General features: G+C 40.4%; 1 protein-coding gene across 2 annotated transcripts in view; it reads left to right on the top strand.

Annotated features, from left to right (window-relative positions):
* The window catches only part of SACS (sacsin molecular chaperone), a 228,363-nt gene that overhangs the window by 111,957 nt on the left and 98,142 nt on the right, over window positions 1-18,264 (top strand). The window contains exons 8-11 of one of the 2 annotated variants that reach the window (XM_034758747.1): window positions 4,771-4,830; window positions 7,060-7,157; window positions 16,976-17,345; window positions 17,477-17,526. In XM_034758747.1, the coding sequence (XP_034614638.1) occupies window positions 17,504-17,526 (23 nt within the window). In that variant the 5' untranslated portion in view covers window positions 4,771-4,830; window positions 7,060-7,157; window positions 16,976-17,345; window positions 17,477-17,503. Of the gene's footprint in view, window positions 1-4,770; window positions 4,831-7,059; window positions 7,158-16,975; window positions 17,527-18,264 lie in introns of both variants that reach the window. The other variant, XM_034758746.1, reaches the window with a different exon arrangement.

Here is an 18,264-nt window from a genome sequence, read left to right on the forward strand (position 1 = left end):
CCCCCCCCCACCTCTACCCCCCCCCCCCTAGGATCCCACCCCCTATCCAACCCACCCTGTCCCCTGACTGCCCCCACCCCTTATCCAAACCCCCTGGCCCCGGACCCTTTACCATGAGATGAGGCTCCTAGCCTCCCCGCGGAGCCAAACACTGCCCCATGGGAGCGCACAGCCCCGGCTCCCAGAGCGCTGTGCGCGGCGGCACAGCTCCAGGGGAGCGGGGAGCATGTCTGCCTCACCACAGAGCCAAACGCTGCCCCGTGGGAGTGCGCAGCCCTGGCCCCCAGAGCACTGCGCGGGCGGCAGCATGGCTCCAGGGGAAGGAGGAAGGCAGGGGAGGGGCCGGCGGCTTGCTGCGTTTGGCCAGGCGCTCCGGCCCGGGAGCGCGGACCCCGCGGCTTGCCACGCCGGAGAGTGGAGCCATTTGCCCACCCCTGCATTAGGGTGTGCCTGGGCACACCCGGCACACCCCGTGCGCACGCCTGTGCCCACCATCTCTAAATATTATTATTTCCTCTAGTTGCTTCTCCCAGCCAGCTAACATCACTTCTATCTTATCCAGATTGGGTTTCAGCCAACTATCTCTCATCCAAGCTCCAGTCATGGCCAGACACGAGGAAACCTAAATGTCTGCACCATTTAGACCTGATGTACCAGAGCTCAGTTTCATCAGCATACTATAGGCATTGCAACCATAATGGTTTCACTTTTTGCCTGGCAGCATCTCGTACACATTGAGCAGGAGGAGTGACAGGGTAGAACATTGTAGCTCCCCTGATATTTTACTTGACTCTTCTTACCATTGAAAAGAACAAAACTATTCAAGTATGACTATTTCTGTCTCTGCCAGGATTGACAGACTCCAGAAGTCAAGGGATGGAAATGTCAACATATATAATTACCTCACTGGGAGATCATTGACCAGTGAGACCAACACTGTCTCCATACCATATGCTGGCCTAAAACCAGAGTCAAAGGAGAGAAGAGAGGCAGAGGCCTCCAGGTGTTACCAAAGTTGTTACCCGCACACTCTAGAGCACCCACCCTTCCCCCATTCCTAAGGCTCAGGATGTCACCTTCAGGGGGCTTATGGGACCTATTACCAGTGAAAGAGCCTTAAACAGTAATATCCTTTACCTCTATTTATTAACAGTTACCAAACCAGAATGCACACGCTAAGCATACAATGCTCACCACTCCCAATAAGGCAGACAAACTTTTTCTGGCATTGACCACTGTCGGAAGACAGGATACTGGGCTAGATGGACCTTTGGTCTGACCCAGTATGGTTGTTCTTATGTTCTTGTGGCTATTCAGGATCAGGTCATCCAGGGACTCCAGCTTCTGTTCAATATAGTTGGCAGGGTGTTGAGGTCTGGCAGCTCTGATTGGGCTGTGTCCTGGAGTTGGTTGCCAGTTTATATCGTGAAACTTGTCGTGCTTAACTATACCTTAACCAATCACTTTACTAAAGCATTACGAAATAATTCTTTGACCAATCCTAACATATTGTAAAACAATTCTTTAACCAATCATACCCCATCTTAGCTGATTTAAATCTTGCAAAATTAGTTATGCAACAGACAGAAACAATCAAAGAAACAGATAGAAACAATACAGATAAACAATAGAGATGTAGAGACCATAAGGGTAAAACAATAAAGAAGTATAATCACAAAGTGAATAAAGTGATAAGCGATTCTTTGCCAGACAGAATGCTATCAAACAAAGTTTTCTTGAAACTTCTTAAGATTTCTTTATCTGGTGATGGTGGGTACTATTAGGACAGGAGCAACTTCTTAACAGCCCTATATTATATTAATTTGATTAATTTAGAGGGAATTTGAGGATGTGACATTCTGCTTCTTGGCATATAGTTGCTTGGCTGCTGTCCTAATGTGGCTGCAGAAAAAGGCCTCGGACCTTACAAAGTTGCCTTACCAAACAGCCTAGTAATCTTTATTTATGTATTTATTTTTAAAAGGCAAGCAGCTCTAGCCACTGTCATTGGAGAGAGGACAAGAGATGCCTTCTTGACCACAGGTCTGATTATCAGCACCTCTTAAAGGAGTGAGAACTTCCCCTCTGTAAAGGAAGCATTGGTGATGTCTTATGCTAACACCTCTGGTTTCCTTATTAGTCTCCTTACCAGTTGACAATTCTAGATTGTAGGTTGTAGCCTAAAGTTCTCAGAACATATCCATAAACTTAGTGAGTGGCCAAAACTCAAATATAGAAGAAATTGTATTTGTTTCTTTCAGACATCAGTCTAGCTACCAATATAGTCTGCATCCAAGTTATCATGTAGGCAAAGTAGTTGGGAAAACTCCATGCTCTGAAAAAAGAACAGGAGTACTTGTGGCACCTTAGAGACTAACAAATTTATTAGAGCATAAGCTTTCGTGGACTACAGCCCACTTCTTCGGTTGCAAAGCTTATGCTCTAATAAATTTGTTAGTCTCTAAGGTGCCACAAGTACTCCTGTTCTTTTTGCGGATACAGACTAACACGGCTGCTACTCTGAAACCTGTCCATGCTCTGAGAAACACTCAACTTAGTATCTGAGAAAAGACCATGTGGAAAAGTTCTGATGTTTGGGACTTTACAGATGCTGAGGTGGAGGGAAAAACCTCTTTGATGCTATCATAGCCACAGCCTAATAATTTTTTAAAAATGAGCTGTCTTCATGACACACACATCTTAATTTAGAGCAAAATTTCTGCCAGCAGCACCTTAATCTCCCTCCTTCTGCGGATCTGTGAGAGATAACATCTGTGTACTGAGGTGATCTATGAGGGAGATGCAATGGCAGGAGTATTTCAGGGTTACCATTTTGATAGTGGAGTGTATAAAGTGTTAGAGAATTGTATTGTCATTCTTTCTCAGATACCTGGAACCCATCCTCTTTCACTAATCCATCAGGTGGACCATTAAAATTGCTCCTGTACTCTAACAGGAGCAAAGGTGAGCCTTGATTCAAAAAGAAGGAAATAATGGCTTCTCCATGACACATGAGAACTTCATTCCCTCTGCTCTTTCTAATCCCAATCCAAAAAAAGATCCACAGTGTGAACAGGTACATACATTGAACTAGAAACCTTCCTGAGGAGGTCTGTATAGAAGAAGGCACACTGAAGAACAGTTAAAACAAAACAAAAAATTAAAATCAAATTTTGAAGGGAAATTCAAGGGTTTTTTCAAACTGGGGAGACGGACTAAAATGGATATTAAAGGGGAACAAGTTCTACACCGTGGCCCACCAGTGCATATTAATGAATACTAATACTGATGACTATAATGTTAATCACTGTAATCTAATCTCAGGCTTCAGGACTTCAGCTGGTCACCTGCAGAGGTCAAGAAGGAATTCTCCCTCCCCCTCTCCCCCGATGCACAATTGTAATCTATTTATTTATTTCCTTTTCTTACTCTGAAGCATCAGAGATCTTCCACAGCTGGAGATAGGATACCAGCTATGGTGGGCTGGTGTTCTGAGGTGTTACAGAAAATTCTGTATCTTAGATGCCTGGCTGGTGTGTCTTTCTCACATGCTCAGGGTCTAACTGATCACCAGATTTGGGGTTGGGAAGGAATTTCCCCCCAGGTCAGATTGGCAGGGATGTTGGGGGTTTTTGCCCTCTTCTGCTGTGTGGAGCCTGCATCACTTGCTGGGATCACCTGGGCATATTTTACCTAATAATTTCCAGCCACCACCGGGGCCTTTGGCATTGCTGAGACCTCAGTCTCTCCTGTCCTCTACCTTTTGGCACAAAAAAAGTTTCCTGAGAACTAAAATGCTTTAATTCAACTAGAGCAGCGGCTCTCAACCTTTCCAGACTACTGTACCCCTTTCAGGAGTCTGATTTGTCTTGTATACTCTCAAGTTTCACCTCACTTAAAAACTTATAAATTCATACATAAAAATTCAAACATGTCACAGCACACTATTACTGAAAAATTGCTTACTTTCTCATTTTTACCATATAATTATAAAATAAATCAATTGGAGTATAAATACTGTACTTACATTTCAGTGTATACTATACAGAGCAGTATAAATAAATCATTGTCTATGAAATGTTAGTTTGTACTGACTTTGCTAGTGCTTTTTATGTAGTCTGTTATAAAACTAGGCAAATATCTAGATGAGTTGATGTACCCCCTGGAAGACCTCTGAGTACCCCCAGGGGTACACATACCCCTGGTTGAGAACCACTAAACTAGAGTAATCAGGCTCAGTCTATGAGTATTTGGATTAAATTTATGGTCTGTGATATGCAGGAAGTCAGACTACAGAATCTAATAGTCCCTTCTGTCCTTAAACTCTATGAAACTATATTATTACTTTATCCCTCATTTTAAAGATGAGGAAACAAAGACACAGAGATATTAAGTGATTTGCATAAGGTGACAGTGCAAGTCTGTGTCAAAGTAGGAAAAGAACCAAGATATTCCAACAGCACAACATTACCATGCCTCATTTCTTTTAAGGAAGTCAGTTCTTGAAGGACTTGAAAGGCATGTGAGTTCACATATTCAACCAGGATGTGACTAAGTAGGAGGTCTTAAATATAGCTAGAGCCTGCGCTTGAAATGGAAAAACTAAATAATTGTAAAAGTATTGTCTGCAATAACAATAGAATAAACATAAAGGATGCCTTTATTATTATTATTATTATTATTTATTATTATTTTATATATTATTATTGGGAAATGGATCACCTTGATAGGTAAGCAATCTCCCTAATAGAAGTATCTTTTCTACTTTAGGAAATATGTCTGCATACTCATCTGGACCATGTCACCATTGTATCTGAGAGCCTGAAACAAGTAACAAAATGTTTTGTAAATTTGTTCTGACTGTCGTGGGGTAGGTACCCCTGTCAGAGGGCTGCTGGGCTGTGGGGAAATTAAAATAGGGGTTTGGCGGCCCAAGTGGCCTAATCTCTAGCATCACCATAGCGGCCCTGGCTCCTTGGGCAGCATGGCCAGTGGCCTTCTCAGCCTACAAAGTGTGAATAACCTCTGCTGAACCAGTGTGGGGTAGGTACACCCCAGCACACAGACAATTTTACTTCAGTATATTCAGGACTGAATTCTTTGTTAATATGTTACAAACTGTAGGAGGTAAAACAGGATAATAAAGTCAGGTACCATTAAGTATCATTTCTTCAGATTTTATAGTAGCATAGTAGACCACGGTAAGAAAATATACATTTGAAATGATATATTTAAAATAAATTTTATCTTAAATTTTATGGTAATTTTCTGCTCAATGCAGCTCAGGCACTTTTTTAGATGAAATGGCTTTACATAAAAAGATTTTGGTTTCACACATATGGAATCAATTCTGGATATTACCATTTATACATGTTCTTTTGTATAATACCTTGAAAAGTTCCATTATGTAAAATATTCTTATTGGAACTTCAACCAAAGGTAATATATGAAACAACCAATGTCTGAGGTTTCTGGTTTACCTTTTCAGAAAAGTTCTCACGGGAGTCAATTTTGATAGTTAAAAGTACTAATTTCTATATCCAAACAAAATCTAATAAAAAAAAAACAAAACCCCAAACAAAACAAAACCAAAAAAGACCAAGATGGCATTTATAAAAGCATTCATTTACTCATTCATCGTGGGAGGTCAGGTTTTGATAGCACTTGATCAGTAACACTTTTCCCACCAGCCTTGCTTCATTTCGAGGTTATTAATAAAACCTGATGGTGGTGCTGTTGTGCAGAATTTTTTCTGTAAACCATTTCTGGCTCCATTCTCCCTTCCATTCTAAAGCTAGGAAATAGGTTCTTAGTGCAGTCTATTTAACACCATGTTCAAATAGTCGCATGTAGCAACATTCTCCTTTCCCTTTCCTTAGCTTTCTGGCAATTTGCAGAAGAGCTAAGGGAAAAACTTGGCAAGAAAAAAAGACAGGCTAGCCAGATGATAGTACAGTGGTAAACCTCAAGCAAAGAATGCACAGCTCTGTCCAGAAAAGATTGAATGTTTATTACAACATATTATAACAAAAGAATGATGTACTAGCCTGAGCATGCTGTACTCTATTTTTGGCAAGCTCAGGCTGTCTTTCACCTGTTCCCAACTCTCAGAAAGATTGAACTTCAATGTCTTTCCCCTACAAGCTACCTGGTTTCTAACTGCATGGTTATCAATTAAAGTCTTTTTGGGGGTTTTCCCTTTAAATGAGCCTTTTCCAGCACCTCTTCCTGGTAGTTGACCTGGCTCCAGCAACAGCCGGAGCTCCAGTGTTGTTCTTTTACCTCCGACGGCAGCAGGTTGTTACTATGTTCCTTTTCACTAGTAAGTATTTTGGCCCAGATCCACAAAGATATTTAGGCTCTTAACTGTTAGGAGCTTAAATATATTTGTGGATCTGGGCCTATGTTCCTTTTTCTATTGTCTGCCTTGGGGTGGCTTCTGCAGTAATGCTTTCTCTCATATCCTGGAAAGTGATACATGCTTATATATTATCAAGTGGATGATCTCGGATAATGACAGAGCAAACAAAAATAGAAAATTCATTCACTCAGAAATCTAGGTGCTCTTTATTCTCTTTTTCTTCTTCTCTCTTGCCACGCCCCTATTTGGCGTCGGCGACTTTTATAGCCTTCTTCCAAAACCCATGATTGTATGCCTGACTGTTGTGCAAATTGGTCTCTCTAAGGTCCACTGATATCCAGGTACCAAGTCTTTGGTCTCCTCCTGTAGTCGTCTTCCATCCAAGATCATGGGAAGGGCCATCTTATAAATATAACTCTTGGGTCTCTGCTGGACATGTCCATATCAATGTAGCCTAGCTTCCCTCAGTTTAGCTTCAATTGGGGCAATTTGCATTAGGCTCCTCACAATTTTATGTTGTTTCCTATCATGGAGCGTCCAACCATTTGACCATCTCAGCAGCTACATCTCCGTGGTGGAGAACATTCTGATTTATTTTCTTGTGGTTGGCTAAGTCTCTGTTCCATACATTAGGATGAGTCAAATTATAGTTTTATACAATGTGTTTTTTAACTTTTATTGGCCTCTTTTTGTCATAGAAAACTGAAGTCAGCTCCTGTCGTTTGCACCAAGAAGCTTTAATACAATGCTGGACATCACACAGGAGGGCACCATTATCCTCAACAATTGATCCTAGGTATGTAAATTCTTACACTCTACTTAGCTCTCGCTGGTAATATCCTTGATGGTGGGTCCCTTCCCTTTGTTATCATAGCCTCAGTTTTACCAATGTTCACTCTAAGTCTCACCTGCTCAAAACTGTGTTGCCACTGTTCAAGGTTGGTTTGCAGAGTCTCACAATCTTATTCACATATCACTAAGTAATCGGCGGACAGCATATTCCAAGGCGGTTCCGTTTGTATATTTTCACTTATGTGTATGATGGAATTGCTGATTTTATGAGCATAAATTTGATCTAGTTGGGATTACTGAAACTTGGTGGGATGATTCACATTAGTGGAATGTTAAAATCAATCATTATAACCTATTTAGGAAGGATCAAGTGGGCAAAAGAGGTGGGAGGTGGCACTCTATGTCAAAAGTGGCATTACCTGTTTCTGAGTCACTGATAACTTGGAAGAAAGATGCTTATAGATCAATGTCCTAACACAGAAATCACAAGATGCAGCACTAGCTGGTTTCTGCTACATGCCACCAAATCATACTGGGAAACCGGATGACTAACTCATTATGCACCTATCTATAATATGTAGGATAAAAAGCTGTGTGGTCATGAGGAATTTCTATTTGAGTGACATGCTGGAGGTCTCATGCTGCCAGCACTAAAACATCCTTGGAATTTCTAAACATTATCACTGACAATTTTCTAACTCTAAAAGTATTGCAGCTAACAAAGGGGAATTGTTTTTTTAGACCTTATCCTAACAGATAAAGAGGAACTGATCACAGAACTAAAAATTAATGGTAGCTTAGGTACAAGTGATCATGACTTGATTACATTTACAATGAGCAAGCAGAATAAAGTCCAGACCAGTTTTTATATATATATATATATATATATATATATAAAATATACACACACACACTCTCTCTTTGTGCCTCAATTTCACAAAGCTGAAGATAATTATGAGCCAAATCAGCTGGGAGGCAGAATTTAATCAGAAAAATGTGAATGATAATTGGGAATAATTTAGGAACACTTTACTAGATGCCCCAAAAACTACAATTCCACTATTGAAGAAGAAGACTGTACTGGTTAAAAAACTGACCTGGTTTGAGGGGAAGCAAAGAAAGCTGTAAAAAATAAAATATATAACAAGTGGAAGAGAGAGGAAGTTGATAGTAAAGAAGTTAGGAATTGTAAAAAATTAATATGGGAAGCCAAGAAACATACAGAGAAATCTATGACCAGCAGAGTTAAGGACAATAAAGAGTTTTAAAAATATCTTTGGAACAAAATGAATTCTGACAATAGCATTGGTCCATTACTAAATGGAAATGGTAGAATTATCAATAATAATGCATAAAATGCAGAAGTGTTCAAAAAATATTTCTGTTCTATATTTGGGGAAAAAACAGATGATATGGTCTCATTGTATGCTGATAACATTCTTTCCATTCCACTAGTACCTGTGGAGAATATTAAATAAAAGCTACTAAAATTAGACATTTTAAAATCAGCAGGTCCAGATAACTTGCATCCTAGAGTTTTAAAGAGCTGGCTGAGGAGCTTGCTAGACAGTTCATGTAGCTTTTCAATAAGTCTTGGGGCACTAGGGAATTTCCAGAGGACTGAAAGAAAGCTAATGTTGTGCCAATTTTTAAAAAGGGTAAGCAGGATGACTCAGGTAATTAAAGGCCTTTCAGCATGACATTCATCCCAGGCAAAATAATGGAGTAGCTGATATGGGACTTAGTTAATAAAGAATTAAATTAATGCAAATCAACATGTGTTTTTGGAAAGTAGGTTCCATCAAACTAACTTGATTTTTTGTTAACGAGAATACAAGTTTGGTTGATAAAGGTAGTAATGTTGACATAATATACATAGACTTCTGTAAAGCATTTGACTTGGTACCACATAACATTTCGATTAAAAACAATAGAATGATATAAAATTAACATGGCACACAGTAAATGCATTAAAGATTGTCTAACTGATAGGTCTCAAAATATAACGGTAACTAGGGAATCATCACTGAGTGTGTGTGTTTGCAGCTGGATCCTGTAGGGATTGGTTCTTGGCCGTATGCTATTAAAAAAATTATCAGTGACCTGAAAAATAACATAAAATCATCACTGACAAATTTGCAGATGACACAAAAATTGGGGGAATGTTAAATAATGAAGAAAACAGGTAACTGATTTCAGAGCAATCTGGATTGCTTGGTAAGCTGAGTACAAGCAAACAATATCCATTTTAATACAGGTAAATACATACATCTACAAATAAAGAATGTAGGTCAGACTTACAGATGGGGGACTCTATGCTGGGAAGAAATACAAATATTTAATAATGGACTCTTCAGTCTAGCAGAGAAAGGTATAACTTGATCCAATGGCTGGAAGATGAAGCTAGACAAATTCAAACTGGAAATAAGGCATGCATTTTTAATGGTGAGTGTAATTAACTATTGGAACAATTTACCAAAGTTCATGGTGGAGTCTCCGTGACTGATAGTTTTAAAATGAAGCTTGGATGTTTTTCTAAAAGATATGCTCTAGGAATTATTTTGGGGAAGTTCTATGGTGTTAAGACAGACATGTCCTTCTGGCACGCCTCTCCGTCGCAAGCTCCAGCAAACCAATTCTCTTGTTATACAATCGTACACCTTCTCCAAGTCCACAGAGACTTTTCTGTCTCTTTTCTCTTAACTTCTCCGTGAGGATGTGTAGAGCAGTTTTCCTCCTTCCCATCATAAACCCATACTGACTCTTCTAAATTTCAGCTTTGCCACTTAGATGCCTTTCAGTCATCTTCTTCCATGCTTTCATAGCATGTGATGTCAGCTTAACTGGGTGATAATTAGTGCACAGTTTAATATCTCCTTTATGTGCCTTCACTCCCTATAAATTGTAAATTAGCAACCCCTTTAGGAAGTGGTTTCAGAGTAGTCACATCCTTGAGCATGTTCACACCCTCTTAAGAAATACTTCCCTTTTTCTCCCTAACTGCAATATTGCAAATCCCTCGTGTCAGAATCATCTACTCCTCTTCAAGGTTTGCACTCTCATAAACTCTCTGGAAATATAAAATAAAATTGATAAGGAAACTTTTGCTTGACTTAACCCAAACCTACATTTCCTAAGAGTAAATACCGTCCTCTGTACTTGATCCAAACATCTTCTGTTAGAGGAGTAGTTTTGATCTGGTGTTTGGTCTCAGAAACATTTCTGTGAAGTACAGACTTAGAGCAGGTTTGAAATTAAAGTACTGCAGTGTTAATGTGCAATACATTTCTGTTCATCATATTTTGTTTATATAGAACTGTGGGGTTATTCTTAGCTTCTTCTATCAGGAATACAGATTGTCCCAATGGCTGAGGTTTAGCCCCCTTCTCCTTCTGGTCCTGGTCTTCTCAATGTGGCTCCTATTTAGTCATGTTTATTTATTTTAGTTGTATTCTTCCATGGAGCAATGATAGGACAACAAATTCCACAACATTTCCACAGCCTCTGTAACCTTTGATGATAACATTATTCTTTCCTGATTGCTACTGGGACTTGCCATCTTTGTTGCAGTAATAATGAAAAGTATTTCACTGGGAATAATTAGAGTAATCCTGAAGTCAGTTAATTTAACACCTTTGAGGTAGAGGAAAGAGCAGGACTTTCACTTGTGGTATCCTCTGATGGTGAAGCATAAAAATGTATACAGAAAAGTCTGGAAAAACGTTACCCAAGATGAAAACATTGTTTCTGTGTGCTCACCTGCCTGTATTAACTCGTCTCGTCTTATACTTACATTATAAGATTTTTGGCAAAGGAACTGTCTTTTTGTTAGCACAATGGGGTCCTAGTCTGTGACTGGGGTTGCTAGGTGCTACGCCAATACAAATAATAAAATCCACTAGTAAAACTTTGCCTATAGCCTCAGAGTTCTCCCTAAAATTTATTTTGGACCTGATCCTGCACTCTTTACTCAGGAGAAGAAAGTCAATGGGCAAATTTTCTCACCCCACAATGGGTGCAGAAGTCCTGGGAGGCAGCGGTATTGGGGGTGAGAGCTCCAAACCTTGTTTTTCCTGGAGAATATGCTTCCATCCTCACTAGCTGAGGGAGGTTTGATGAATTTGTGACTATAGGGCCCAATGGCTGAACTCCCATGGAAATCACAGAGGTTGTTGCAGCCCTGAGACTGTAGTTGTCATATAATAATTTTACTGCTGTTTTGTGACCTAAGAGGAATTAATTCCAGTCTTACTCCCATACCAATTCTGCTTGCTTACAAAAGACCAGCACTGGGGACAATAGGACTATAAGATCAGTCCTTTACCTTGTCAGAAATTTCTATGATAAATACTGGCATTTTTGCCTGCATTTTTCATATTTCATCAAAAGGCAGCAACTCCCGCTACACTGAATGCACTCTGGAAAAAATGCTAATTTGGGGTAGAAAAATGTTCAACTGGTCTCAGATGGGAAAATGAACAAGACTATAGTTTGGCTATATTTTTTTTTAAATTCTTGGGTAATTTATTATTTAAATATTATAATTTTTGAAATTATCATGACAGATTGTGAAATAATATTTTCTTTATGAATAGCTATACAATATACAGTCATGTCCTCAACTAGCAACACTGATTTGCAGCAGCTGAGGATCAGGCCCACAAATTTCATTTGATTTTGCTGCCCCGACAATAAGCATATTAAGACTGTGACAATTCCCATTCCAGCACATTTTGCTTACTGGCATCTTATTGTATTACACCCTGTCAGAGCTGTTTCAAGTTTCTGCCTGTGATTTATAGGACAATTATCTATGAAAAGCAAAATTCTGTACATTTGTACAATAGCTGCAGTAACCTTGACTGTGAATTCTCTTTGAAGCTAGCTGGCATGCTTTTTACAGTAAATCTTTAAATTGTACATCTTTCTACAAGTACTTTGATACCTGGGTACTCCATTTTGTAGTTAAATTTCTTTGTTTCTAATACAAAAGATTCACAGGTTGTATTTTTATAGTGTCATTCTTTATCCCATTTGTTTTGATGAAGGATGTACATTTAAAGTTACATATGTTTTGGTATATAGCTAGTATTCGGATATCGGCCGGAGTCAGACACTTTGTAAGCAGTTACTATGCAAGCTTCTACACCCTGTTGTGCCTGAAACACAGTTGCTATTTCTGTAACTGAGCTGAAGATTCCAGTCTTTCTTTCTTTCTTTCTTTCTTTCTTGAAGACAATGGAGCTTCTCCATATTTATAATGGAGTAAATGAGATAACATGGCCCAGACAGTTTAAATAAGTTGCCAAAGGCCACACAAATTGATGTCAGAATAGAGACTAAAACTCTCTTGGCTTCTAGTCCTATGCGCTATCTGCTAGACCATGCTGCTTCTGTCATCTCATTGTTCAGTACTTATGTTTGCTAATCTTTACCTGTATTTTCTCTTTCAAAGATCTATTTTCCCCACACTCTCAGGCTCAATATCATGGTTAAGTACATGTTTTTAGCATGTGTCACAGTGGACACCATTTTTGCGGGTAAAACCTTCACACCACAATATGAAACCACTCTGGCTCAAATATGAGTTGCACAGTATCATTCAATGTACAATTTGCTGTTCAACCCTTTTTTGCTTTTGGGGAAATGTTATTAAATAAAACAATTGTGCTTTTCTCCCCTCCATACTGTGGGCCAGATCCTTCCCCATTAGTGCTGCATGGAGATGTAGCTGGTCCTGGGTTACTGACCATGCCATAACTTGGAGTTTCCACTTTGTTGATGACAGATGCAGTTGCAGCCAAGGTTCCACATGAACTTACCTAATGGAGGCTGCTCAGTGGATGCTCTGAATATGCACATGCACCCGCCACCCTAGTCAAGCAGCTGACCTGGCTAGCACAACTCATCCTTTTAGCTGTACTGCCCCTTATTGCTATTCTATTTGAGGGCACACCACTGTGGACTTTTTCCACTGGGATCCTCATGGCCTAGTTCATACCAGAAGAAGTCAACATAAATCAGTCGTGATTCTGTGATCAGTTGTACTTATAAACTGTATAAATCATACATTGTATTAGTACCATGTTCCCTTTGTTCACAAATTCCCACCTCCTCTAGACTTTGGACTGTGTTCAGTAATTTTATGGGCTCTGCTGTGTATGCTCCCCAGGCTCCAAGTTGAGGTTTTAAAGATTTTGATTTCTATTTTAAGAGTTACTTTGAAGTGAATTACAACATCTAGCATGTATTGGGGGTAGCTGTGTTAGTCTGTATCCACAAAAACAACAAGAAGTCCGGTGGCAGCTTAAAGACTAACAGATTTATTTGGGCATAAGCTTTCATGGGTAAAAAACCTCACTTCTTCAGATGCATCTAGCATGTATATTACATACAGTGGTTCCAATTTGTAGAGGCATGAAGGGGGCAGCGGGAGGTTATCAAATGAGCCTCCAGTATCAGGCATAGTGAATTGTGGGCACAACTACTAAAATTTCAATGTCTACGCAGGCAAAATTAAGTAATTTAACATCTAAACATTAGTATCTATGCCTGTAACTTCACATCCACAATTAATTGCAGGCATCTGCAAAATTGAAGACTGTTTTTAAAAGTAAAGCCCTAAATGTTGGGGATTATCTTTTCTTTAATTAAATTTGTGTGATGCACTGGAAGGAGGTTTAGGGCCTATCTGTATCAGTTAAACAACTTACATGGCAGAGACATGGCAGGGGTGTAGACAGCAATCCTTCCATGACTATTTTGTCCAGGCCAGCACTTAGGAAGACTTTATATGGTCATATTAAGCAGTCAGAGAGCTAGAGAACCAGGGAACGCTACAGGGTCTGTCTGTGTCTAGTAGCTGACAACCAAGTTCTGTCTCTCTTCTCTACCATGGGAAACATTACTAGAATCATATCATTATGTTCATCAGGGTTGTAATTTGATCCAGTAACATGGTTACACCACCACTTGATCCCATCTACACAGGCAAAACCAAACGGATTTGGGATTATCATGTAAATTTGACAGTGTAGATCTGCCTTTACTGGCCAGGGTTTAACTTCCTCTTCAGCTAAATTGGCTTCTGAGTGAATCAATTATATCTAAACTGCATTTAGGCATATTGTAGTATCTCATTTCCTTGATTAGCTACAGTTGTCAAGAATACTAGTCCGTACTTTTGTTTTCCATGGGAACTTCAACACTAATAGGAGTAACACATGAATTCCCTGGCACATCTGTCTTTTCATTTATCCTAGGGGGTATAGATTGCTCACAGCTATTAATACATTATCAGGACAATGGGGTTTAGTTTGAGTATTGTAAAGCATACCTCCTTTTCAGCATTCAGGTCATGTACAGTGTTGGGCACAAAATCAAAAATGAAGTCAAACAATTTCCCTAGATCAACATAATAAAGGAAAACCCATGTTAAACCGAGCATAGAAATGGAGAATAGCTTCTGGGAAAGTGTGTTACCCATTAATTATGGAGAGATGGTCTTTCAATAGTTAAGGTTGTGATTAGCTTTCTATTCTCAGCTTGTTTTTTGACATTCCCACTAGCCAAGATGGTCAAAACTAAATTAATCATCCTGAAATTTCTCATAAGTTATTTTCTTCTGCAGATTTTTTGGGGAAAGTATATACCTTGGCCCTGCCCTTCTGCTGGCTCTCCCTTGTCTTGACTTCCAAGTGCTCCTGCACCACAGTGCACAGGGAACCCCTGAATTGTTGAGCTTTCCACTGCAAAGAAGGTGCACAACCTATGTGTGACCTCCCTAGACCCTGTCTCCCTCTGCAGTAGAATTGCACCAGTTTCACATTCTGTGGAGTTCTCCACATCCATGAAGGTTGGGGCAAGATTTTCCTTGATTTGCATAAATGGTTGTAAATAATTAAGTAGCACCTAAGATTGTGTTACTTTTCTGTTGGACTCTATGCTATACAAATATTGAAACATTTGTACAGACAGAAAAACAAGCTGAACCCACTTATTGAAAGGCCTGGAAAAGTATATGTGCCAGATTTTATTTGCAAAGACATTACACTGGGAATGCCATTTCCAAAATCACCAGCGGTGCAAGTAGAATTAATTTCTTACCGGTACAGTGCATTCATGGGAGGGACACAAAGGGAGGCATGTGACCTCTGTGTGTGACCTCCCACATGACTCCTCACCGCCCCCAGCCCAGGGCCCCCATGCTCTCCCGTCCCCTCCCCATGATCCATCCCACATTACCTGTGGGGGCTCTGTCCTCCTCCCTCTGCGCTGGAGACTTCTGAACCACAGGACTCTCCAGAACTGCAGCAGCGAAAGGAGCAGAACATGGGGCTGCTGGGTGGCCCCACACCAGCAGCTCCTCTGGCACGGCTGTACTGCCCCCAGCCCTATCCTCTGGCGGGGATGCTGTACAGACCCCAGACAGGAGACGCAGCTGCATGGAAGGGCTGGAGAGGCAGGGCTGGAGGCAGTACAGCCACACTGGAGGAGCTGCTGATGTGGGGCCGCCCGGTGGCCCCACGTTCTGCCCCTCCTGTGTCTTTCCAATACAGCATACCGGATACAAATATCTTACTGGTACGGCATACTGGACCGGACCGCCCTACTCGCACCACTGAAAATTCCTCTCAGTTTTACATTCCCTTGTTTTTCATGTACAAATTAACTGAATAGATTCCTAAATAATGCAAAACCTCAAGCCAAAACAAAAAGACCCAGATTATTTGCATGTTAATCTGATAATTTCACAATGATCATATTTATATATTACAGCACAGCCTCGATTATTTTCTGGTTAGATTTGTGACTAATGGGTCCCCAAGATGCTAGCTGGAGACAAACATGTTTGACTATACATTTAAGAAAAGACCTACTAGCTGAGAGCCCAGTCAGAGACACAGAAAATAATTTACATTTGCACAGAGACAGAACAGTGAAATGCTGTCAATATTTTAAGGAGTTTCTACAAACATTGTCCACTTGGCGTATGATGAACCCCACTTATCAGGGATGTGTGTGTTTGCAATGGGGGAGTCGGTAGAGTGAAAGACTGGGGAATCTATTCACTTATTCTCCCCCTTAAACCAAAATGCATTTTTACAAACCAAGAGGAAGAAAAAAAATCACTGGGCAAACAAATGTAGGAAGTTGGAAAGGGCTAAAAATGGCTTTATACTGCATAATTCATTTATATATGCATAGTGAATGAATCAGTTAAGCAATTTGGCAGTTGATGTGTTGCATCAAGTAGGCACTATTCAGGTTGCTAATGGCAGTAATTCTGTGTATCAGTTTGAAGGAATGTGTACATTGTTCCTGAAAACTATACTGAGTGTTTGGACAGCATAACCTAGAGGATGACCTATATAAGTGGAAGTGGGGATAGGAGGTGAAGACTTTGTATCCTCCCCTGTAAACCTAGCTGCAGTCTAGCTAATCGCCTCCTCTGTCTGCAGTCTAGTTTATTCCAAGGGCAAAACAACTCTTCAAAAGTATTCTGCCCAAAACCCTTCATGGGGCTCTTAGGTTCTCCAAGAGCCTTTTCCAGCACATAATGAGGCAGAGGGAGAAAGTGAAAACCTGCCTCTTAGTCAGTATACTTACAGTAGTGTGTGTGGGGAGAAAAAGGCATAGCTCTGTTTCTGCCCTCCACGTGCTTGCAAGTACTGTAATGCACAGGGTCATTTATAATTAGAAACATGACTCACTAGGAAATGCAGCTATGTCCTCAGAGAAAACGACTTTTTCATGCCCTTCAGTTTAATTCCTCTCCATATTAACGTCACTCTCCTCTCTCATTTCTTTTTCTTCTTTCAGGACTCAAGAGCTGATATTAAGAAGTGGCTGCTAGCAGACCAGAGAGCTAAGACAGGGCAGACTTTGGTTCCAACATTGTCTCAGCTTCCTGTAAAAAGAAGGAAAAGGAAAACAGGAACAACATCTTTCACATTCTCACTCTCTCTCCACAAAATGGACAAAAATCAGTTACAGAAGAAAATGGTGTGAATTCAGTTAAAGTTGCAGAAAGAAACCAAGATCTCTGTGCTTGCCAAGTACCATTGTTGCTGAAAATGAGACAAGCAAGCATGCTGAACAACTGAGAGCAGGAGGTTTGACAAGGAATCTGGATAAAGAGCAGTCAGTCAGAAGCACAGCCACATTTCGGAGATAAGGGATGGAGTGAACAGTGAGTGGGGTTTCATAAGATTGGGCTTTCTGGAGTGCATTTAAAGAGAAAGAGACGACGACACTCAAGCAGAGAAGATAAAAAAATAATTTGTTTAATTTATAAATTCAATGTCTGCTTCATGTTCTTAGCAGGAAAAGATCACATGAAAAAAGAGGATGGAGACCAAGGATAAGATCAGGTAAATGAGTTAACCATTGTGAAATACTTTGATTAGAATAAGGTGGCTATCAAAGCTCCTGATGTTGCTCATATTCTCATGGGCTTCAAGTGGGAGCAAGATTGCCTGAAATGGACCTGGAGTTTATCAAAAGGTGCAGTTCATAAAGGTAAAATGAAATGCTTAAAAATTACACTATAATGTTGAAGGGCCATGTTGTGATCCCTTTATTCATGTTAGTTAGTAGTTACTCATGTGAGTACTTCCACTGAAATCAATGGCATACCTTATGTGAGTAGCTGCTCACCACTATGAGTAATAGAATCACAATCTGACCTTAAGTTCTCAAGTTACTTACAGAATCCACATTTAGCTTAAGCATTTAGACAAATATATTTGAAAATAAGGAAGATGAAAATAATTTTGCTGCTTCACTTACTGCACCTGGCAAGGCCTGAATTCAATGTTCTGTTTTCCTTGCTACCAGCTAAAGCAGGGGTGGGCAAACTTTTTGGCCCGAGGGCCACATCTAGGAATAGAAATTGTATGGCGGGCCATGAATGCACAGAAAATTGGGGTTGGGGTGCGGAAGGGGGTGAGGGCTCTGGTTGGAAGTGTGGGCTCCAGGGTGGGGCCAGAAATGAGGAGTTCAGGGTGCAGGAGGGGGCTCTGGGCTGGGGCAGGGGAGTAGGGTGTGGAGGGGGGGTGAAGGTTCCAGCTGGGGCTGCAGGCTCTGGGGTGGAGCTGAGGAGTTTGGGG

Source organism: Trachemys scripta, chromosome 1 (genome assembly GCF_013100865.1).
Source record: "Trachemys scripta elegans isolate TJP31775 chromosome 1, CAS_Tse_1.0, whole genome shotgun sequence".
NCBI lineage: Eukaryota > Metazoa > Chordata > Testudines > Emydidae > Trachemys > Trachemys scripta.